The sequence below is a fragment of the Panicum virgatum genome, chromosome 5N (genome assembly GCF_016808335.1).
Source record: "Panicum virgatum strain AP13 chromosome 5N, P.virgatum_v5, whole genome shotgun sequence".
NCBI classification, from domain to species: Eukaryota; Viridiplantae; Streptophyta; class Magnoliopsida; order Poales; family Poaceae; genus Panicum; species Panicum virgatum.
Window position 1 is genome coordinate 13,584,942 of NC_053149.1, and position 24,197 is coordinate 13,609,138.

The 24,197-nt window shown below is 49.6% G+C and overlaps 2 protein-coding genes across 2 annotated transcripts; both read right to left on the reverse strand.

Annotated features, from left to right (window-relative positions):
- Nucleotides 1–2,525: 2,525 nt before the first annotated feature.
- Nucleotides 2,526–8,624, reverse strand: LOC120676495 (zinc finger CCCH domain-containing protein 5-like). The gene is made up of 7 exons (XM_039957813.1): nucleotides 7,995–8,624; nucleotides 7,681–7,847; nucleotides 7,011–7,079; nucleotides 6,784–6,897; nucleotides 6,421–6,699; nucleotides 5,775–6,095; nucleotides 2,526–3,416 (listed from the first exon to the last, which is right to left on the reverse strand). Exons 1-7 carry the CDS (start codon nucleotides 8,047–8,049, stop codon nucleotides 3,069–3,071), a joined length of 1,353 nt encoding a protein of 450 aa, XP_039813747.1. The 5' UTR covers nucleotides 8,050–8,624; the 3' UTR covers nucleotides 2,526–3,068.
- Nucleotides 8,625–12,625: 4,001 nt separating this feature from the next.
- Nucleotides 12,626–24,001, reverse strand: LOC120676492 (zinc finger CCCH domain-containing protein 6-like). Its single transcript, XM_039957803.1, has 8 exons — nucleotides 23,833–24,001; nucleotides 23,504–23,697; nucleotides 22,512–22,580; nucleotides 22,139–22,255; nucleotides 21,779–22,057; nucleotides 21,139–21,459; nucleotides 13,206–13,614; nucleotides 12,626–13,130 (listed from the first exon to the last, which is right to left on the reverse strand). Exons 1-7 carry the CDS (start codon nucleotides 23,918–23,920, stop codon nucleotides 13,258–13,260), a joined length of 1,425 nt encoding a protein of 474 aa, XP_039813737.1. The 5' UTR covers nucleotides 23,921–24,001; the 3' UTR covers nucleotides 12,626–13,130; nucleotides 13,206–13,257.
- Between the last annotated feature and the right edge of the window lie 196 nt (nucleotides 24,002–24,197).

Genomic DNA, 24,197 nt, shown 5'->3' on the forward strand with positions numbered 1-24,197 from the left:
GCGCTACCTATTTGATTTTTCTTAGTAGATCTCGTTTGATTTTCTTAGTAGCTTACTTCCTAGGTCGTTGATCTCCTGATGAACAATAGTCTCATGAATTGTTTACATAGTTTATTATGTCAAGTAATTTTAGAGGGTATAGATGGGAACTAGGGTTTTAGTTCATTGGCTTGAATAGCCACCCGCATTGGTGGTGTAATATAATGTAATATAAATTGGTAATGCTAGGATTAAGATGTTCGATGCGCAGAAAAAGAACACTCGACCCATGTTGCAAGAGTCAAGTACTGATGTTGCAATTATTATTTCTTTCTATTACACTGTGGATGTTGCATGCAACATGATGTTAATATTGCGGTGGGAATTTTCCATCCGCGAATGGTATATCAGAGTAATTTGTATATATCTTTATTTTTATGTTGTAAGCGTTAATTTCCAATGCTGCAACTATTATTTATCAAAATTGTGACGAACCATCCGATGAAAAAAATTTGATCGGACATGTGGGCACTAGCAGTACAACAAAAACAACAACAACAACAACAACAACAACAACAACAATATAGCTTTTTGTCCCAAGCGAGTTGGGGTAGGCTAGAGATGAAATCCAAAAGACACAAAGGTCATGGTTCAGGCACGTTGATAGCTAGTCTTCAAGCGCTCCTATCCAAAGCTAACTCCTCAGAGATATCCCAATCTTTAAGGTCTCTCTTAACTGACTCGTCCCAAGTCAGTTTAGGTCTACCTCTACCCCTCTTTACCTTATCAACATGCTTTAGCACCCCACTACGCACCGGCGCCTCCGGAGACCTCCGTTGGACATGTGGGCACTAGCAGTGCCGAATATAAATTAGCAGAATGTACATACTAGCCATCACTACTAAGAAATATTCCAAAATTTTATAGAAAATTCCTAAACCGTACAATCTAATAGTAAAAGATAAACATCAAATTAATGCATCCACTACATTATTTTTCAGTATACATATGGAAAAATTGACAGGATTATAGTTTTGGATAATATTTATCAAGAAGTATATATACATATCCTTTTTTGCATTTATATACACTAAACATTTGGGAGATTTTGGTGAATAGGATCCTCCCCGGGTGACGGTCAAAAAAAGATTTGGGTGAATAACTTTACAGTTGCATACCGCTATTCTGTGACTAGACTGGAGGTATGAATTGGACGAAGTGTCTCCCGGAAGTTGTACACCGTGACCACTGTGTCCGTGCGTCCGTGCCTCCGGTCCAAAAAAGCCCTATAGCTAGTCCTAGTAAGAACCGGATTCGTGCTAATAGTATTCAATCTAGGGTGGACACTGGACAATCAATCAACTGATCTTTCTCGTGGAAATTGCTGGCGATCGAATATATGGCGATCGTCGATCACATCCAACGCGTCGAAGGCCCTGCATGCACACAAGAAGACTTGGTGCGCGTCACTCTATCCACATGCGCTTAATCCACAATCTTGTGCTGTGTTAGTAGGAACGAAGCTTCTTGCGAGCTTAGGGCCCGTTTGAATATGCTTTCTTAATCCACAATCTTGTGCTGTGTGTTAGTAGGGACGAAGCTTCTTGCGAACTTAGGGCCCGTTTGAATATGCTAAAGTTTAGCACTTATAACTTTGCTAAAATTTGAGTCTTGGTTAAAATTTAGTCCACTCCATTAGCACTCTGTTTGGATGAGCTTGCCAAACTTTAGCGCTTTTGGATATTATTAGCACTTGGTTCCAAACAGAACCTTAGTGTGCGCATAGTGTCATGGATATGGATGCACAGTCGTGCAAACAAAAATAAAGTGTGTGAAAGAATGTGCGTGAGACTTTTATTCGACCGAGACAATATTCTATATGCTTCAGATTTCCATTTCCTGTCATTAGTTACCTGATAAATCCTTCACAAATGCAGAGGGAAGAAAGATTCTACCAAACGGACGTGATGTCCCTCGTGAGGCACCATTACCTCGGATGGACGGGCACCCGTCCGCGTTGATCTCAAAGCAGCGGACAGTTCTTGCAGGCCACCGTAGACAGGGAGCTCCCCCCGTCGCCGGAGAGGACCGAAGCGACGAGCCTCTCGTCGTGCCCTCTTGTCCTCTCTCGGAGGCCGCAGTCCCGTCGATGGCGAACTCCGGCCGCATGCACACTCCTATACACTGTTCTCATTTTTCCTGGTGTGTGGCGTTGGCGCCTTGCTGATTGCTATTCCATTTCCTTTCCTCCCTCTAAGCAGTTTCACACAGTTGAATGGAATACTGAACAGTTCGGTTTGCAGATAACCGCACTTCGAAGAAATTTTTCCCAAGAGTTCAAAAATTCAGAATGGGCGAGAGTAGCTTCGGATGTTATTCAGGCTATTGTGGATTTGTATCATCCTCAAATTTCAGCTCAACAACCAGCAAAGGCCAACGTTTACCAGCAAGGCAGCAACCCAACCGCCAGATATTACACCAACCAATTCTAACAAACAAGAAATGGAAGCATATGCAATAGGCTCAACGTAACGACAGTTACAACAGAGCAAAATATCTGGAGATAAATGACCAGCGAATGGTTTCCGATGACTCTGTTAATGGTTCTAAGTGTCTCGTTATAATGTCTCCCGTGTTCCCAGTTCGCATATACATATTGCAGAAGTCATAGTTACTGTTCCGGGGGATATACATATATATATATAGATGATGAGATAAAACAAAAGAAGATTTGGGAAAGAGCTGCCCATTAGCTTCCAGATAAGAAGTCCCCTCCAACAGTTACTGGCCTGCTCCGTTAATTATGTACGAGATAATAACGGAGCTCTGAACTACAATCAGAAGTCTCTCCCTTCTCTCGTTTCAGAGACGGACAGAAAAATGGCAAGGGAATGAGCTTGCCAATTCCTATCTTTGCATTTATTCCTATGTCAGCTGCAGCCTTTATTCACAATCGATGGGGAGTCGAATTGGAGCAAAAAGAATCCGAGACCTCATTTCACCTGTGGCGGAAAGTGCAGAGAAGCTTGCTGAAAGATGCATCATCTTCATGACAGAAAGGGGACACTGGAGCTCTCCATGCTGGCTCCTTAGGACGCTTGCATGCCAGCAGCTGTGGCGTTCAGGGGTCGGATAAGTGTGTGGGGGGCATAAACCTTTGATATTGTCCCAACAGGTCCATAAGTAGTTCCAGGCACTGCAGGTGGATTAGCAGAGTGCTCCTTGGTCAGAGTGTACTGTGGCCGCAGATCAGAAGATGACAAGTATGGAGCCATAGGAGTAACAGGGAAAGTGAGAGGATATGGAGTGACAGGCACATCAGTAAGTGATGACACTGAAGGACTATAGTTTAGAGTGCCCATCGGGTGATCAAACTTGCATGTCGGCCCAAACTTGCAAAAGCCATGATGTGCATAGTAAGTACAGGGCTGAGAACCCTGCAAATCAAGAGAAGCTTCAGGTGAACATGTGCAACCAAGAACTGAAATAAAAGGCAAACAGGTGATGCCCATTAATGTTCTCAACACTACTATCATGCCTCATTATAGAAAATCCAATGTCATGCAAGACTCTGCATGCCTTATATCACTTGCAACCACAGGGAAATACTAGAGGACCATTAACTCAAAATTGCTTGTGTCAAGGAAAACCCAGAAAAAAATATATGCCAAGTGCAAGGAAAACAAGGATGGGGGCAAGATTACATTCATAACTGTCGCAAGGCTTAAGTCACAAATAAAAGAATTTGAATTCACATCAGATGCCACAATGAAATAAATGTTAATCATCAATCAGATCTTCACTAACTTTCCCATACCCAGCCTCTTTGTGATTTCATGATGGAAAAGATTTTTTGTCGAAGTTCTATCATAACTCGTAAGGATAGAAAACTAATTCATCTCAACAAAAAAAAAAGATCAAAGATGCTAGAATGTACATTATACTGTATAAACCAAGCTCTTGCATCAGTCAAATTATACAGTTAGCCTTTCACTATCCAGCCTCCCAACATGATGTTACAGGGCCAGAGGATTCTTGAACTTTTCAATGTACAAACAAGCAAGGTAACTATCAATTGCCTCAGACAAGAATCAAAATCTTTGTAACCAAGTACAGGGCCTTTTTGAAGTATAAGAAGGTGTGGAATTTGTAAACAAGATCTTACCCCACAGAAATATCAACAGAATGGAATGAGATGATGCACAAATTATATATTTTACTTTAATGATATGTTTATATTATATGTCCAGAGCTATAAGAAGTAAATGCACCTAAGCAACACGAGTGAGAGAGAAAGTACAGAATTTCACAAACCAAGAATGGTTCAAAAGCATATAGTTGATCATATCTAAGTTTTGCATTACCGTGTGGATGCAGGGAAAATGTAAAATCTGCGCTGAAGCACGATTTATATCAAGGACAAAATTACAAACTATGGGGCAGAAGCAGAACCAACAAATGAGTCCAATAAGATCAGATATCTCCTAAGTAAACCATTAGCCGTTAGTCACATTCTTTCAGTGTTGCTCTCATGGTTCTCATGGCGTCGCCTAGGCATCGTCTAGGCGACAAGGCGCTCCCCTTGTTTTGGGCTAATGTGTCGCCTTATCCCGCCTAGGTGGCTGGGCGGTGGTGACTCACCACACCTCGCCTTACCGCCATAAGCCCATAAGAACCATGGTTGCTCTGCATTTAATTGATGACTCAAAAGCAACATGCCACACATTTTAAGATGAATAGTTGGATACATCAGAAACTGAAAATACAGTTCAGACATAACCAACATATCATTCCTAGTAACTTTTGTTTGTGTTTCTTGTTGGCTCTCCCTCAAGGCTGCACCTCTTGTGCAGGACCCTCAGCTCACACACACACACAAGAACACTCTGGAGGTGGAAGAAGAAGTGAGATGAAGAGAAGCAGAGGAAGACACGAAGTGTTGCTGCTTGATCAGTGAGCTGCAGCTGCTCTTTCCTTTATAGACAATCAGTCAAGGTAAGAATTTACAAGGTATGGCTCCCACAGTGTAGTACAGCCTCTACTACCACTACTTCTACTGCTACCTTGCTGCAACTTGCAGCTACTACTATTCTCAATAGTCTTTGCCGCCCAAGATTAAATGGCAGGCTTGACTGAGTACATGCTAGTGCTACTACTACTACTAGGCATGAAAAAAGGCAAGCATGAGCATGGGTAATTATCTATCATTTCTATGTATGTTCCACTTCAGAATTCCCAGTAAATTTGATGTATAAAATATTCTAATGTGCACAGCTGTGAGTCATTTTATAGTTAACAATATATGATTCATGGATTGGATATGAGATGGCCTGGTTGACTACTAAGGGACCACTGCTCCAATGAGCAATGAGCAATGAACAAATCACACTGACGGACTTAGGTTATGAAACTAAGGTGTCGAATAGACAACTGTTAAAGGTGTGAAATAGCTCATCAGTTTCAAAATTGATGTATTCAAAATTCAGCAGGTTTCAACAGAATCTTACCTAAATACAACAATTTTAGCTTTATGGCACAAAACTTTGGAGTTTCTAAATATGCTAGAAGATGAATGTGTTTGAGTGATCATCAAGCCTCAATGGGGAGAACAAAACACATGTGAAATTGGACAAAAAAGACCACCTAGGGTGCGATTAAATGACACTTGTCAATTGAATTGGTGGCAATAAATGCAAATTGGCAATCAAGGGTGGAAAACAATACGGACTACACTTCACGGAGACAACATATATGTTTCCTGAATGACAACAGCTGGATGCATGAGATCTACTCACAGGCCGAAGTGGAAGACCCAGAGGGCTCAGCGCACAGTTAGATTTCGGCCCACTGAAGTATTGAGGATGATGGTATTTGCAGGCTGCTCCATATTTACAGGCTCCTGTCTTCATGTAATGCTCACATTCAGGCTGCCCAGGCCGCTCTGGTAAGGCATATTCTTGTATGTTGCTGCTTGAAGTCCCAGCGGAGGAATACAATTGAGCATAATGACTACCATAAGTGACTGCAGAGGTAGGCCCCTGGTGTGACAAGCCATAAGGTGGCCCTGGTTGAATAGTTTGCTGACCCCCAGCTGGTGCAACTTGGTTCATAGGTGACTAGAAAGAAAATAGGATTAAAGAGTTCATTAAAGGCCGTAGGAGCATTCTATTTTCATAGCTGTGACTGCATTTTCAAGACATGAAGGAATGCATCCAATTAATTTGTGGTCATCTAATCTCTTCATTTCTAGGTCATAGCCTTTATTTAATTGTGATAGGCAATAAATGTTACATCAATAATAAGGGATGTTATGAACTTTTTTCTAATTATTGGGTCTATACTGGACAAGCCAGATTGCAACGAAAATATTCCTCCTGATTTATATACCAGAATGCCTTCTATAAAGAAATAAAGAATAAAATGACAACAATTGAAACTTACAATATAAGGGTTCCATCCCTGCATTGGCATAAGTGTAGGTGGAAGCATCATTGGTGGATACGAGCCTGGTAAAAATGACCCTGGCACAACAGGAAGCCTCCCCATTTGCCAATTGGCAAGATGTGGATATGGATGCGGGGAGGAAACAGGTGATGGTTGCACTGGTGGATACATGGTAGGTGTCTCTGAAAGAATACCAAGTTCCGGGTGATGGAATTTACATGTACCTCCAAACTTGCAATGTCCAGTTTTCATGTAATAGGAACATTCCTTTTCACCCTGCATGAACCATGGAAAGTTTCATAAAATGAACAGACAAGATCCTTAATTAAACAGAAACTTGGATTGAATAAGAACTCCCACCTGACGTAGAGGGAACCCACTGCTGTTTAATGCCACAGGTGCAAAACCACCTTCCCTAGGATGATCAAACTTGCAGTTGGAACCAAATTTACAGGTCCCATTCTTCGCATAGTACTGAGAAATCAAGAGAATTTGTAACCGTAGTTCCCACACATCACAGTAAAAAAAATTCATATAGTTTGACCTACCCTATCAATCATAAAAAGCTTTATAGTCTGTTTAATTACCTCACACAATGGCTGTCCCGGACGCTCAGGGTACTCCACTGCACCTGCGGTCCTTCCAACTCCATTAACCTGAAAAACACACCAAAATCAAAACGATACGTGTCTAAATCAAAAGAGAGCCAAATATATTCAAAATATCCTATAGTACATACATTCAAATCCAATCCACTCAATTTGGTGTGACAGATTCATAGACATATTACACATGTTCAATGAAGGTTCTAGCTCTTACAACCAAACCTTGACAGATGTGAACACACAGTTATGTGGTAAAGACTCAAGCCATAAGAAAAGGACAGGCAATACAATCCTAATAGAAGTAGAACTGTGGTACCAGACCAGGCCTACAAGTGAAAGCTAGTAAGCGCCTAAGTAGTATGGTTTCCAAGCTAAAGTTGGGAACTCAAAATTCCCCACATCAGCAACAAGACACCAAACTTCCATAACCTTTCACTTCCATCCCTTACAGTAATCATCACTCGCCAAAAAACTTCAACTTTAAGCAACACGCTCGTCACCCACCAACCAAGTGTAATCCAACTCGTCGGTCATTGTCAGGATAGCAGAAGCGCTTAGCTCTCCATCACATGCCGAGCACGAGCCGAAAAAACAGAACAAAACAGAGCAGAACAGGGTGGGGAGAAACGGCCCGGGATGAAGCGGCGCTCACCGGGGCGGCCCGATCGCGGTCGCGGGGGTGGTTGTAGCGGCAGCGCTCCCCGTAGCCGCAGGCGCCCGTGCGGAGGTAGTAGGTGCAGTCCGCCTCGCCCGGCCGCTCCGGCAGCTTCGCGTCCCCCGCCTCCCCGTCCCCGCCGAGCCCCAGCCTCCGCATCGGCTCTGCGAAAGCGTCCACGGCGACGTCGCCATCAGCACGCGCCGGGCTGCAGCGAGCGACCGCATCGGAGATCCAAAACCCTAGCGAGCGGGCGAGCAAAAAAGCTGCAAGCGGCGACGGCGAAACCCCCAATTGCGGGCCTACCGTACCTTCCAAGCCGGTGCTGGCGTCGCCGCCCTCCTTCGCAGCCGCGTACGGCTCCATCCGTCCGGCGCACCCCCGGAGCGCGGCGATCGGGCGCCTGCCTCGGCGGGCGGGCTCGATCGGAGGCGAAGCTCGGGCACGCGAGCACCGAAAGCTCCCGGAGCCAACAGGGGGCGGGGAAGGAAATCCCTGCCGACTTTTTTCTCTCTCCGCGCTGCTGCAGCGCTGCCAGTGCCCGCTGCTGCTGCCGCCGCCTCCTTCCTCGCGGTTGCTTCCTGGCGACTCCTCCCCTCCCCCTAGTCCCCCTCCCCCTGCACTGCACGCTCGCGGCTCGGCCCGGCCCCCGTCCGCGGTCGCGTCGCGTCGCGGCCTTTTGCGGGAGAGGGATGGGGTGGTGGTGTGGGGTTCCTGTTCCTCCCGTTCGGCGCTGGAGCGGAGCCCGTGGCCGGCGGGACAGCGAGCGAGCGGGACGGGCGGAGGACGCGTGGATAGGCTCGCTGCGCGACCGCAACGGGGCGTACGGCCACGGCGTGGCGGAGCGGCGCGGGTTGGCGGGCCGTTGGCTGGCTGGCTCGCTCGCTCGCTGTAGGGTGTAGGCTGGAGGAGTAGGCGAGGCGAGGCGCCAGGAAGAGGGGAGGCGGAAAAGGGGGCGGGTGGGCAGGGGCAGGGGCAGCCGCGTGTCGCAGTAAATGCGGGGTCGTGGTGGTGGGCCCGGCGGAGGACGACGGTGGTTCGTTGCTTTTCCTGCGCGGCCCTGGCCAAGGGGGAGGGATGGGGTAGTCACGTGCCGCTGCCACGCGCGGTAGACCGGGGGCGGGTGGTTCCTAATCCTACCGTAGTCGCATCCTAGGAGCATCTCTGGCCGTGTTTTTTTTTTGTTTTTTTTTAAAGTTGCCGGGAGCACTGGCCCATCAGGTAAGACTCGTATAGCCATCTGTGCTGACCGCACGCTCAGACACAAATGAGACTGCCCGAGAAGTCTCGGAACGCGTCTACCGCGGCACACACGCACTCAGGCAACCCCACACACACACTCTACCTACACAGTGCCCGGTCCTCTCAGGGGAATTAATCCCCGGTGCGACACCGCACGTCGTCCCAGCCGGGGATCGAACGCGGGTGGGCAGGCTGGCCACTGCCAGCGCTACCACCGAGCTACACGCTCGTTCGCCTCTGGCCGTGTTTGAGTTGTGTTAAATAAAGGTATTTTACTGTAGTAAATTTTGACCAATAATTAGAAGTATTAAATAAAGGTATTTTACAAAATTAATTTCACAACCCTTGCGCTACTTCGCGAGACGAATCTAACGAGGCCTTCGGCCGCACGTTTAGAGGATAATTACTGTAGCATCACTGTAGCCAATCACGAATTAATTAATTGCTGTCATTAGTTTCGTCACGAAAAGTTATACTCGTACGTAAAAAATTTTTTCCAAATAAACTTCGTTTAGTGGTTCATGCAGGCAAGATTCTCTTATAGCGCCAGTAGCGCTACTTGCAACCAAACAGGGTCTCAATCCCGGATGAGCCTGATCGTACAACCTGTTCGGATGCTTGGTGCTGGTTAATCCGGCTGGGCTACAGCCCAGCCGTTCGGCGCCCCAGCTCCAGTCCTTTGAAATGATGATCAGCCGTTTAAAACAGCCGGGAAAAAGTCCTTTAAAACGGTTACTAGTATGTCTATGATTCTCAATGATCTTTCGGAACGATTCCTGAGTCTGACCTAGACACCAAGTCAGGGGCGGAGCCAGCACTGGGTCTAGGGGTGCTCGAACCTCCTGGACCAAAAAAAACCATGGAGCCCCCTCTATTGTTGAGAAGAAAAATGAGGAAGAATGAGAGAAAGAAGAAAGGAAAGAAAAAATCTACCCCTCTTTTAATTAATTCTGGATCCGCCACTGCACCCAGTAGTTAGATTTTTTAGTTAAGAGACCTTGTAGTTACTGTAGTGCGAATGTGCGATCACTCGTTCACTCTGGAAACCATAAACAAAAAAAAACATGTTCGAAATGGAATATCTGTCTAAAGATATGTTTTTTTTACTTTTGAGATTTGGACCTAAATAAAATAGTGTCATAAGCAAGTTGGATCACCGTGTGTTGGAGCACGCATGGAAATGTCAAAGGCGAAATTTGTCGTACGCTTGAAACCATGGGGGTCTCACACGAAGCCAGAAGTGAGCGTTATCTTGGCCTGCCAGTGTATATGGGCAGATCAAGGAGTAAAATGTTTAACTATCTCAAGGAAAGAGTCTGGAAGAGGATACAGGGATGGCAAGAGAAGCTACTATCCAGGGCTGGCAAGGAAACGCTGATAAAAGCCGTGGCACAAGCCATTCCAACGTTTGCAATGTCTTGCTTTGATATCACAAAGAACTTGTGTAATGACATCAGTAAGATGATATGCCGATATTGGTGGGCACAGCAAGATAAAGACAAGAAAATGCATTGGCTGTCTTGGCAAACATTATCATGCAGAAAAGAGAAGGGTGGTCTAGGCTACCGAGATTTACACATGTTTAACCTGGCAATGCTTGCTAGGCAGGCCTGGAGATTGATTCAGTCCCCGGACTCACTCTGTGCCCGTCTACTCCGAGCTAAGTATTGGCCGGATGGAGATTTATTTGCAGCTAAGGAAGGACCGGGCATTTCTTACACATGGCGCAGCCTACTCAGAGGGTTGAAAGCACTGGAGAAAGGAATGATTTGGCGGGTTGGTAATGGCCAGCAGATCCGCATTTGGGACGATCCGTGGATCCCGGAGGGTATCACACGACGGCCAAGAACACCACGAGGAGCAGTCCTTCTGTCCAAAGTGGCTGAGTTGATTGATCCATTGACAGGCACTTTGGACCAGCAACTGATCAGGGATATCTTCTAGGGCTGTGTTCACTTCTAAAATTTCTCTCCCCAAACTTTACTATTCACCTATCACATCAAATCTTTTATCTCATGCATGGAGCATTAAATGTAGATAAATAAAAAAATTAATTACATAGTTTTGATGTACACGACGAGACGAATCTTTTGAGCCTAGTTAGGTCATAGTATGACAATAATTATCACAAACAAACAAAAAGTGCTACAGTGTGCCACAGTGTCCGATGTGACTCTTTTTACTACTATTTTACGGATCTAAACATAGGAAGAAGATGCTGTAAACATCCTCGCAACCCCCGTCCATCCTGACAGAGATGATGTGGTAGCATGGCACTTTGATTCCAAGGGCGTGTTCTCTGTAAAATCTGCATACCATACTTTTGAGAGAGCCACTGCACACGACAGAAGCTTTCAAACTGGTGAGTCTTCTATGCAGGCTGCTCATGACATGGAGGATAAACTGTGGACACAAATATGGAAGCTTCCTTGTCCTCCAAAGATAAAACAATTCATCTGGCGCGTCGCACATAATAGCCTTGCATTGAGAATGAATATCAAAAGACGCCACATCGAGCTGGACACCAGGTGTCCGGTTTGCGCCCGCCTGGATGAGGATGGAGGGCACTGCTTTCTTAAGTGCAAGCAAGTAAAACAGTGTTGGAGGGAGCTTCACCTGGAGGACACTCGTTTACAGTTGCTTCAGGCTCCATCAGCTAAACAGTTTGTTAGACATATCCTATCCCTTGATTTGGACAAGTGTTTGCTTGTGTGCATCCTGCTATGGAAGTGGTGGAACACCCGTAATAAGGCCAATGCAGGAGAGGAGATGCCTACACCAATGGATGTCGTGTGTGCGGTACACACCACTTTCAGATATATCAATGAAATTACTCTGAAGGACCAAAACTCGAAACAGGTGAAACAGCCGAGACGCCGGATTGCTTGGCAACCCCCTGAGAATGGTTTTCTGAAGATAAACTTCGATGGCAGCTTCGCCAAGGAAGGTAGAACAGGCGCTTGTGGTTTCCTGATTCGTGACCATAGTGGGGAGCCTGTGTTAGCAGGTGCGGCCAATATAAGCCCAGCCATGGATGCTCTGGCAGCTGAAAGTGCAGCTTGCCTATTTGCACTGGAAGCAGCTGAACGGGTTGGAATATCCCGAGTCACTCTGGAAACTGATTGTAGCCAACTCTGTGAAGCCATAACAACTGATGTTCGAGACCTAGCACCGTGTGGGATGATCTTCAGAACTATTTCGTGAGTTCCTCGCTGATCGGTTTGTTTGTAATAAGATCTAAAAAATCCCCCGTGATTGTAACTCGTCTGCGCACGAGATTTCTAAGTTTGCTGTAATTTGGGACCCGGGTCAATCCGTAGTTTGGGATTACCCCCTCCCGGAGTCTGTAAGAACTTTAGCTGCTCGCGATCTTGTCGAGCTAGTGATGTCTAATGCAGGGCCATGAAGGCCACGCTTAAGCTCAAAAAAAACATAATCACTTATAAAGACACGTGTGCAGACTTGTGTTTTCTATTCTAGAAGAGACGACAAATTTTACACAATAATTTGCGTGTGAACATATCCAGACGTGTAAGCTAAGATTTTTTTTAATTAATGTGCAGATTCAACTTTTGGAGGATAGTATAATTGGAGCATCAGATCCCAACATCACATATGCTTTTCCGTACATCCCGGCGCTAATATAGTAGTAAAACAGAACAATGCTAAAAGTGTGAAGCCGACCTCGTCGATACAACCGTTTCGGTAATGACAGCAAAGATCTCTTCAATTAAGCATTCTTTGTCCATTACAATGCGCCTTGTTCCCAGTATGGACATATATATAAATGTAGTTACAAGTCTCAAGTCTGTTGATGATATATATTATGTAACATATATATGACAATATACAAGAAAAAAAAGAAAAAGAAATTTGGAAAAGTGGAGGAGAAAACCCAGTAACTCTGCATGTGAAAATTTTCCTGATAACAACGAAAATTTCCTTGCCTGAGAATTATTTACCGAGAGAATGGACCTGAGTCTCGCCACTTTGCCCAACATGCTATCGAACCTGACATTAAAAAACCTTCCTTCTTTTTCCCATTTCGGACATCAACTGAACAGAAGAACGCAAAAATTGCAAGTGAATCAAGCTTGCTTGTAACCTATCAATGCTCTTATTGTGATGGTAGAGAAAACCACCCTCGCCACGGCTTCTCTACAGATGCCACAGCTTCTTATTCACATTGGAGAGGCCTATCGGAACTGATGTCAAAAGAGCAAGTGTTATCAGTAGTATGTTTTATGCTATGACGAAAATTCAATGTACGGTTAACCAACCTGTGTCAAAGCAATAGAAAAATTGTGCTGAGGAGACCACTCAGCTCAGAAATCAGCGGCCACCACCAGGGCTTGAACTGCCGACACCTGTGGTAGAAGTCTGATTTCGCATAATGGTATCTGGAGGGAAAACCCCTTTTGGCAAGACTGCTCTAACAGGCTCGGGTGCTGCCACTGGTGACGCTACTTGATTGATAGATGGGTCTTTGGTTGAAATATATTCTGGCGAAGACGAAGGTGGAGCCAAAGTGGCAACAGAAAAACCAAGAGGGTAAGGAGCAATTGGCATGTCAGATAGGGGTAAAGCTGATGAACTGTAGCCTAGTGCACCCATTGGGTGATCATATTTGCATGCAACTCCATATCTGCAATAGCCATTTTGGGCATAGTATGCACAAGGTTGAGCACCCTGTATGTTTAGATAACAGAGAGATTGGTAAGAAGCTGCAGACCATCTTCCCAAAAATGAAAAACATGACAAAAACAACATGATAAGTTCAGTACAGCATATAAAAAAAACATAACATCCTATATGTTTGCACTCAACTGAGCTGCAGTAGGCAAATGTGCAGGACAAAGAAAAGGACGAGAGTGTATCCAAGACATTTCGGTATGAGGTACAAATCTCTATGCCATTACAAACTAATACACGATTTCACACCAATAAGCACAACCGGTAAGAAATTGGAACATGCAACTAAATGTCAAGATCATACAAGGTCAAACTAAAGGGGAAAAATGTTACAAGAGGATATTTTCGGATTTCACACTATATGGGACATTTTGCAGGGTACAATGAAGTTAAGTTAAAAGTCCCCAATAAACTCCTTTGCTTTATTGAACTGAGCACCTTAATTAGACAGGGAAATAGTACAACACGGATCCACTTGTTATTTCTGTATCAAAATTCCATATATTTATTTGTTCTTCACAAAAAAATGTATCATAGTTCTGAGCAAAACGACAACGTGGATGATTGATTCATTCTCGTTCTAGCAACACTTCGTGATGGAGAGAATAATTGCTGGTATTCCTCCAACCATAGAAGGGTGGGTATATATAATACCTATACATGGGCCTCTAGACACATGGCTCAATATACACCAACACCCCCCCCCCCCCCCCCCCCCCCCCGCAGTCTGAACTACCGGCACAGCGGTGTTCAAGACTGGACAACAAAAAAGCCAACACCCCCCGCAGTCTGAACAACCGGCGCAGCGGTGTTCAAGACTGGACAAGAAGAGAGTACAAAGAGAGTACAAAGGGCTAATACCCCCCGCAGCCACAACTAGCCACCGGCTACGTTGAGGCTGGAGCGAAACTCCGAGAAGGTCGAGGAGGGCAGTCCCTTGGTGAAGATGTCAGCAAACTAGGAGGTAGTCGGGACATGGAGTACCCGAACATCGCCAATGGCGACTCTGTCGCGCACGAAGTGCAAGTCAATCTCCACATGCTTCGTCCGCTGATGCTGGACGGGGTTGGTGGAGAGATACACGGCGCTGACGTTGTCGCAGTAGACGAGCGTGCTCTTAGCGAGCGGGCTGTGGAGCTCCGCCAAGAGCTGTCGTGGCCAAGACGCCTCCGCCACGCCGTTAGCGACAGCCCGGTACTCCGCCTTAGCACTTGAGCGAGAGACAACCGGCTGCCGCTTGGACGACCAGGAGACCAGGTTGCCGCCCAAGAAGACGGCGTAGCCGGAAGTGGAGCGACGAGTGTCCGGGAAGGCAGCCCAGTCAGTGTCGGTGTAGACCACCAGCTCAGTAGAGGACGAGCGGTGAAGCACCAAGCCGAGATCCACTGTGCCACGGACGTAGCGGAGGAGACGCTTCAGGGCAGCAAGGTGTGACTCCCGGGGATCATGCATATGGAGACAGACCTGCTGGACAGCGTAGGTGAGGTCTGGCCTGGTGAAGGTGAGGTACTGCAAAGCGCCGGCCAGACTCCAGTAGGTAGTAGGATCAGCCACCGGATCACCCAGATCAGCAGACAGCTTCGCCTGAGTGTCGACAAGAGTGGAGCAGGGCTTGCAATCAGTCATCCCATCCCGCTCCAGAATATCGAGTGCGTAATGCCGCTGGTGAAGGAGAAGACCAGACGGGCGAGGCTCAACAGTGACGCCCAAGAAGTGGTGGAGCTGACCGAGATCCTTCATAGCAAACTACTGTTGCAGAGAGGAGATGACACTCTGAAGCAACCGCTGACTGGAAGCTGTGAGCACAATGTCATCGACGTAGAGCAACAGATATGCAGTCTCATCCCCACGGCGGTAGATGAAGAGAGACGTGTCAGACTTGGCCTCGGTGAACTCCAGTGTCAGCAAGAACGTGGGGAACCGAGAGTACCAAGCTCGAGGAGCCTGCTTCAGACCATAGCGAGACTTGTTGAGCCGGCAGACCATATCCGGATGACTCGAGTCCACAAATCCCGCTGGCTAAGAGTAGTAGACAGTCTCTGACAGAGTGCTGTGAAGAAACACATTCTTCACGTCCAGCTGGTGCACAGGCCAAGAGCGCGAGAGCGCAAGCGAGAGGACCGTGCGCATCGTAGCGGGCTTCACGGCTGCACTGAAGGTCTCATCATAGTCCACACCAGGTCGCTGAGTGAACCCCCGAAGAACCCAGCGAGCCTTGTATCGCTCTAGTGTGCCATCAGCCCGACGCTTATGCGTCCAGATCCACTTGTCAGTCACCACATTGCAACCAGACGGACGCGGCACGAGGTCCCACGTCTGGTTGGCAAGAAGAGCCGCGTACTCCTCTTCCATCGCGCGACGCCAGTGAGGATCTGCCAAGGCGTCGCGGACAAAGGAGGGTACCGGAGAGACCTGCAGCTCCCCCTCGGTGGCGGAGAGAGTCGCGGCCTGAGACGCCATCTGCCGAGTCACCATGGGATGGATATGCCGAGGATCCCGATGGATGACTGGCGGGTAGTACACCTCCGGCTCGGCTCGAGAGGGAGCCGGAGGAGGCGGCGGCGGCGGCGGCTCCGGTGTAGTCGTCGCGGGAGCCTCCGGAGCAGGAGGCGGCGCCGGTGTCAACGTCGATCGACGCCGGTACACCTGCACCGGCTGAGCGTACCGCTGCGGCGCCGGTGTCTGCGCCGAACGACGCCGGTACACCTGCACCGGCTGAGCGTACTACGCAGGTGCCGGGAAAGGCACCGGGGCCGCGCGTGGCGCAGCGGGAGACACCGGATCCGCACGCGGCACGACCGGAGGTCTGGGGGCCGCGCGTGGCGCGACCGAGGGCACCGGGGTTGCGCCCGGCGCAGCAGGGATCACCAGAAGCGGAGCCGGTGCGCCGAGAAAACCTGCAGGGAAAGGACACACAGGTAACGGTGGCTGAACCATCGGGTCAGTCGGAAACAAAGACTCCAGCTCGGGGTCAGGAGAAGGTGTGGAGGAGGTGGAGTAGGGGAAATCCGACTCGTCAAAGACGACGTGTCGGGAGATCAGGACGCGGCGAGAGGTGAGGTCAAAGCATCGGTACCCCTTGTGGTTAGGGGAGTACCCTAGGAACACACAACGAGTCGAGCGGGGCGCCAGCTTGTGAGAAGCGGTGGCGGAGGTGTTAGGGTAACACGCACACCCGAAGACCCGAAGGTGGTCGTAGCGAGGAGGGTTACCGAAGAGAGTGTGGTGTGGAGTGGAAGCAGGAGAAGCAGTGGACGGAAGGCGGTTGAGCAGGTAGGTGGCGGTGTGGAGGCTCTTAGCCCAGAAGCGCGGGGGCAGAGATGCCTGGATCAGAAGGGTGCGCACGACATCGCTCGTCGTGCGAATCATCCGCTCAACCTTGCCGTTCTGAGGAGAGGTATACGGACAAGACATACGCAGCTGAACACCCCGAGAGAGAAAGAAGGAACGGGAGGTGGAGTTATCGAACTCCCGCCCGTTGTCGCACTGGACAGCCTTAACGGTGAGGCCGAACTGAGTGGACACCCAGACAAAGAATTGGAGGAGGGTGGGAAAAGTCTCAGACTTGGCGCGCAAAGGGAAAGTCCAAGAGTAATGCGAGAAATCATCCACCACGACCAGATAATATTTATATCCAGACATGCTGAGTACAGGAGATGTCCACAGGTCACAGTGAATAAGATCAAACGCATGCGCAGCATGCGAAGAAGAAGAAAACAGAAGTCTAACATGACGACCTAGCTGGCACGCATGACAGAGGTGCTCAGCAGGAGCCCTAGTACATGGAACATCTGTACTACGACTAAGCTGAGCCAAAACGTTGCGGCCGGAGTTTCCAAGCCGGCGGTGCCAGGTGGTGGAAGAAGGCGTCACGGCAAAAGCAGTAGACGAAGAAGAAGCCGAAGGCAGAGCAGCGGAAGCAGAAAGCCGAAGAGTGTAAAGGGGCCCCGGGCTGTCACATCGGAGGAGCGGACGCCGGGAAGCCGAATCCTTCACAGTAAGACCAGAAGAGTCAAATTCGATAGAACAGGAGTTGTCAGCAGTAAACTGGCGAATGGAAAGAAGGTTGTGAACCATCTGAAGAGCAACAAGAACATTAGGAAGACGAGGAGCAGAACCCACGGCGGTGGCAGGAAGGCAAGACCCATCACCAACCATGATAGAAGAAGGACAAGAGGGGTGTGGGGGTCGGACAGAAGAGAGGATACCGGCATCAGGAGTAGTGTGGAACGAGGCACCCGAGTCGGCGATCCACTCGGTGCTGACCGGCAGCGTCAGTCCCATGGTACTGAAGAACTGCGCCAGAGCGGCCTGGTCCTACCCCCCGACCAAGTCGGTTGCTGGCTGGGCTGAACGGGCGTGGTCCAGGACGGCGCAAAGAGTGGAGCAGCGCCGGTGAACATGGCCGCCGGCTGGAGCTAAGGACGAGGCCCCCTCCCGGACCCTGGAACGGCCACATCGAGATGCGCCCTGACCATGGGTTGCTGAAGGATGGCCAGGGCGTACCTCTAGGGGCAGGGGCAGAAGCGGGAGCCGGAGCCGGAGCCGACGGAGTCGGCGCGCCCCGACGGCCCCCACCAGTACCAGTACCCCCAGAAGCAGGGCCACCACCACCACGTTCCCCCCCCCCCACCTCCGGTCTGCCCGGCGAGAGTAGCACCAAGGAGAGAGGTGGCAAGGGCGGCAGAGGAAACCGGTGGAGCAGCGACGAGCGCGGTGGAGGTGGACAAGGGCGATCCGGGCGCGAGATCCCTGGTGATCTCCTCGAGGCCGAGGTCGTCCCGGACCTGCAGAAAGGAGGGCAAGGGCCTCTGCCGGGCGATCCAGCTCTTCAGGTGGTCATAGGTGCTGCTCAGACCCCGCAGGACATTGAGCACCAAGATCCGATCGAACACCGAATCCCCGAGGTCGTGAAGAGCATCGGCCATGCCCTTCATCCGCCGGCAGTACTCGCCAACGGAGAGGTCCCCCTACATGAAGGTGCGGAAGGTGGCGTCGAGCTGGAGGGCGCGGTACTCGGCGTTGCCGACAAACTGGCCCTCGAGCGCCACCCAGGCCTGCCGCGCGGTGCCGCCGTGGGGTCTTGACGAGGTCCTGAAGATCTAGGGAGATGGTCCCGAAGATCCAAGACATGGCGACGCTGTCGAGGCGCAGCCACGCCACGTCCTGCGCCTCGATCGGCGTGTCGAGGAGGATGTGGTCGTCGAGGGCGTAGCGGCGGAGGGCAAGTAGGACCTGGTCCCGCCAGCGTCCGTAGGAGGAGGATGTCGGGTCGAGGAGGACGGTGACCAGAGCCCTGATGTTCTGGACGCTGGCGGCCTGGAGGTGGAGCTGGGCAACCATGGGGTCGGTCGGGTCGTACCGGGCTCCAGATCCAGCGGGCGGGGCACGGCGGGAGGAAGAGGCACCAGGCTCGGGGTCGACGGGCTAGCCGGAGGACACGCGGAGGAAGTGTGTCGCCTCAGCGACCCGGAGAGCGGAGGCGTCGGCCGCGGCACGCCCGCGCTCCCAGGCGAGGGCAGCCACGCGGAGTCGCTCCTGGGCCGCCGAAGCCTCTGACTTGGCGGCGAGGAGGGCCGCGGCGAGAGCGGCGTCGCCCTGCTGCTCGCGGAGGGCGGCGGCGGAGAGCGGCGCATCCGCGGGCGACATCCCGAGCCCGGTCCACGCGGCATCAGGCGCGGCGTCGGCGGCGGGCTGCTTGCCCGCGGCGACAGCGGCGCGGTGGGCCGCAGCGGCGGCGGGGGGATCCTGCAGCAGTTGCGCCGCGGCCTGCAGGGCGGCCGGATCGGCGCCCGCGGCCTGCAGCAGCTGTGCCGCGGCCTGCAGGACGGCCGGATCGACGGCGGCGGCCGCGGCGGTAGGGTCGGGCTGCAGGTAGCCCCTCGCGGACACCCCAAGCAGCCCCCGGCATGCTGCAGCAGGGGCTGCAGGGGCGGCGCCTGCAGGGGTGGCTGCGCGGCCCAGGCAGCAGCGCCAGAGGCCGCCGCGGCCGCGGCGGCGCCCGCAGCGGGCCGGGAGGGGCCGGATCGGGCCCCGGCGGCGGCGGATCGGGTTCCCCCCGCGCCCTCCGCGCCTACTGCGCCGCCGCGGGCAGGGTGCGCCAGCAGCGACCAGGGCGGCGGCGGCCGGGACGGCAGCGCCCCCTGCGGCGCTCCCCGCGCCTGCCATGCCCGCGCGCGCCGGCGGCGGCAGGGCCCAGGCGGCCCCAGGCGGCGGCGGCTGCAGGGGCAGAGGATGGGGCGGCGGCCCAGGCGGCGCTCGGAGCGCCAGCCCACGCGGCGCGCGGAGCAGAGGAATGGAGGGGAGGGAAGGAGGAGAGGGGAATGGGGGAGGAGGAGGCCGGCGGCGGCGGGTGCTGCGGGCGGCTTGGAGGGGAGGGAGGAGAGAGGAAACCTAACTCTAGGCTAATGATACCATGATGGAGAGAATAATTATTGGTATTCCTCCAACCCTAGAAGGGTGGGTATATATAATACCTATACATGGGTCTCTATACACATGGGCTCAATATACACCAACACTTCGTTAAAGTAACACCTTACATAATTATGATGACCTGCCACAGTGAGTCATCCTATAGCATTTCAATTATATTAACTACATTTCAATCAGTTAAGAAATGGTATCTACCTGGCAAGAGCTGATTATCAGGAAAAGAAGAGAATTGCACTAAGTATGCATTTGTTTTATATTGGCTCACCAAAAGGTATTTAATAGAAACAAACGAAAACCAATTTGTGCCTTATATAAAGCAAATTATTTGTCTTAGTAGATGGAAATCCATGACAAGTATAGCAAGATGACATATTAATGTTGCTGCAAGCCATCTGTGCGCATGGTAAAGCTTATAAAGACCAGAGTTATTCTAATATCTCTATAAGTTCCCTATATAGGCCACAAATGGTTTTCGTTCAATCTTCCAACTGCTCAGCAAGTCAGCACACTAAGTAGGTAAAACTTTGCTATTTCACATGATCATTACATTAACTAGATTGTAATAATATCATCCACATTACCACATATTGGTTGATATGGATTTGTTTCCTACTCTAAAGTGGGTCCTACTCCCACTCCATCAGTTCAACTCCACCCTTTTTTTTAATATGTGGACTGTGGTGAAATAACACAAGAAGCCAAGCTTGCATTTCTCCTCGAGTTGTGATTATTATATATGGTTTTCCAGCAAGATTTTCTCGCGTAAAATAGTGTCCCATTTTCATCTACTTGCAGCTCATTTTCTAACATAGACTGCTAGAGATCTATGGTCCGCGACCACATTTAACATGCAAAGATTATTGAAAGAAAAGGACCTAAACAGAGATGCTAAACTAGATAGTCACTCATTTGGATAGAACATTATCATGGAATACAATGGCTCTCTTGGAGAATATTGAAGAAATTGTCTTCAAGATTTTTTTTTAACAAAAAAAACAAATGTTTTCTTTTGTTACTATAGTGGTGGTAGCATTACTGAATTAGACCCGACAATACATAAATATATTCCAAATGCTTGATGCTCACCGGACGAAGTGGAAGGCAGAGAGGGCTGAATACATAATTGGACTTAGCAGCACTCCAATCTCGAGGATGATTATATTTACATGTAGCTCCAAATTTGCAATCTCCGGTCCTCATGTAATACTGACACTCAGGCTGCCCTGGCCGCTCAGGGAATCCATGCTCTTGATGGTTATTGCTCGATTGTCCAGTTGAGGAAGAATATGGCATGTATGGACTTCCATAAGCAATTGCAGCGGAAGATCCATGGTGTCCTATACCATATAATGGTCCAGCTTGAACAGTTTGTTGTGCTCCACCTGATGCTACAGGGTTTACCGATGCCTGCATCAATGAAGAGTTAAAACTTCGGGAAAACCGAGTCACTCTTTTAGGTAAACATATTTTTGTTAGTTTTCTTTTTATTATTTTCCAACAAGTTAACTGTATTGCCCTACATTATTTCTTTTCTTCACATTGCAAAGCAATTTCAGGTAACACATTAATGAATGCCTTTCAGATCTTGCCTACTCAAATAACATGACAATCTTATACTAGCTTACAAAAGGGCTTGCTCATTTTTTTTATATATATCTTGGTACAAGTTTGTTGCCATGAACCCTTTCTTCTGTCGAAAATAAAGCATGTTGTCCAAATTATATACCGGATAAGGGCTCCATCCTTGCAATGGAACCATTCCAGATGAGAGCATCATCGGAGTATATGAACCTGGTATATATGATCCAGGAACTACAGGTGACCTTCCCATTTGCCAATTTGCAAGAGGAGCATATGTATGGGGGGAGGGCACAGATGCGGATTGTAATGGTGGATATATTCCAGGGGTCACCGCAATACCACCGAATTCTGGATGATGAAATTTACATGTAGAACCAAACTTGCATTGCCCAGTCTTCATATAGTAGGAGCATTCTTTCTCACCCTGCAATTCATTCATGTAAATTATTTTTTTGCAAAATAATTTGAAATAATACAAGAAGCACAGTCATAGGAAATTTCGTACCGGGCGTAGAGGGAATCCACCGTTGTTTAATATAACAGATTGCACTGATCCATCTTGCTTAGGATGGTGGTATTTGCAATTGGAACCAAATTTACAAGTACCAGTCTTCAAATAATACTGTAAAAAAAGGGACAAGCAGTAAATCACCAAAAATTAACAAGTCATCTGACATAACATGTAATAAGAGGTGTGAATAATTACTTCCTTTGATATTTGTTCACCCCGCATGCCCGTGGACAAGCAGCAGATACATGTTACACTTTTGGCATGCAAATAGTGTGCAGGAGTTGCTGGATACATGCTTGAATGTGTGACTAATGCTTAGCTCTTTAATGGAAGATAATAAAACTTGAGTTTGAAGGCATTAATGTACCTCGCATACAGGTTGACCCTGTCTCTCTGGAAAGTCTGATGCTGCTCCATTCTTGGCACCTCCTCCAAACTAAAGTTTTGAAATAATATTGAAAGAAATTATTTAACAGTTTTGCACTTCAGTAGAATTTGCAAAAAATGTTCCCTAGAATTCTATCGGTAAACATATACTCTTAGCAACTAAGGATTTATTTGCAGCACACGTCAGATAGTCAAATCATTTAGGATTATCACCACGGATGAGGAGATTTACATGTGCTAATTGTAGGTATTAAGTAATAGCAGTACTCAAAGTTGTGACCATTTGCAAGTATAGCAGGTCATAAAGCTCCTAATCCGTGAAAAAAAAGGAAAAAATTAACTTCAAGCTACCATGTACCAACCATCAGCATTGTTAATAGAAAAGTTGAAATACAAAGATGACCGTCCCTGCTTTTGTTGCTTCACATTTGACGTAGAAAACTTAGATAACTACCAAATTGGGGGGAAAGTAACTTTTTATGTCATCACTCGTCAGGATCACTATGACAACATCTAAAGTGGAAAAAAAACAGGGGTGGGCAGTGGAGCTTCCAGTATGTGCATTTATTACAACCTGGTAAAACTGGAAGGGGCCAATAAAGACAAAGTAGTGAATTTGAAGCATAGAGGAAACAGAAACGGCATAGCAGACATCAACAGCAAACCGTGAAAGGAATGAATAACATCAGCTCCCAAAAGGCTGCCAAGGCATCCGATCACTAATACCAAGACGCCACGGAGAATTTCACAAGTGCCGCGTCCAAGCACTGGCTACGGAAGAACCACATTACCACAATCACTAGTTTCCGCGTTCCGACCCTCACGAGGGGTCGCATCGCAACTACCTCGATCACACGGCGAATCTGCCTGAAGCGGAGTAATTCGCCGTCGACAGCGCCTCGGGCGCGGACACGGGGCACCAGATCGGGGGAAGAGCGAGAGAGCAGCGCGGGAAACAGGGCTCGCGCTCACCTCAGTGCCGCCGCGATCGCGGGGGTGGTTGTAGCGGCAGCGGTCCCCGAAGCCGCAGGCGCCCGTGCGGAGGTAGTAGCCGCAGTCCGCCTCGCCCGGGCGCTCCGGCAGCCGCGCGTCCGCCTCCGCGTCCGCCTCCCGCTCCCCGTCCTCCCCGCCCCCGCCGCCGTCAAGCCCCAGCCTCAGCATCGGCCCTGCAACAGCCACGCATTCGCGCGCCACGCGCACCCGTCACGCCCGGAATCCGCCGGAGATCCGCGCGGCCGCGCACCCCGCCGGAGATCTGAGCGGCTGCACGACCAGAAAAACACCGTGTGCAAGCAGAGTACCTTCGAGGCCGGTGCCCGGGCTCGCGCGGCCGCCCTCTCCGCCTCCTCCTCCCGCGGCGGCGGCCTCCTCGGCGTGCGGCGGCTCCATGGCGTCGCGGGCGGCGGGGAGGGTACCCGGAAGCTTCACGGAGCGGCGATCGGTCGGGCGATCGGGGTGGGCGGAGGAGGAGATCGGGGGGGGGGGGGGGGGGGGGGGGGGGGGGTCCTCTCTCTCCCTCTCGTTTCCTTTCCTTCCACCACTGTGGTGTGGCAGGCTACTGCTCCCTCCTCCCCCTCTCTCTTGTCTGTTTTTTTCCTCTCTCCCCCCTCCCTCTATTTTTCCGCTGGGTTTTCCGCTGCCTCTGTCTCGCGGTCGCGGCTTCGCT

Excerpts from the sequence above, each read along its gene's own strand:
- LOC120676495 (XM_039957813.1), bottom strand. The coding sequence starts at position 8,049 with ATGGAGCCGTACGCGGCTGCGAAGGAGGGCGGCGACGCCAGCACCGGC. Across the intron at positions 6,898-7,010 it reads CGGGACAGCCATTGTGTGAG|TACTATGCGAAGAATGGGAC; the intron begins GTAATTAAACAG and ends TTGATTTCTCAG. Across the intron at positions 3,417-5,774 it reads TGGGTCTTCCACTTCGGCCT|GGTTCTCAGCCCTGTACTTA; the intron begins GTGAGTAGATCT and ends CTTGATTTGCAG.
- LOC120676492 (XM_039957803.1), bottom strand. The coding sequence starts at position 23,920 with ATGGAGCCGCCGCACGCCGAGGAGGCCGCCGCCGCGGGAGGAGGAGGC. Across the intron at positions 22,058-22,138 it reads GTGGATTCCCTCTACGCCCG|GGTGAGAAAGAATGCTCCTA; the intron begins GTACGAAATTTC and ends AATGAATTGCAG. Across the intron at positions 21,460-21,778 it reads AAGGATGGAGCCCTTATCCG|GCATCGGTAAACCCTGTAGC; the intron begins GTATATAATTTG and ends TCATTGATGCAG.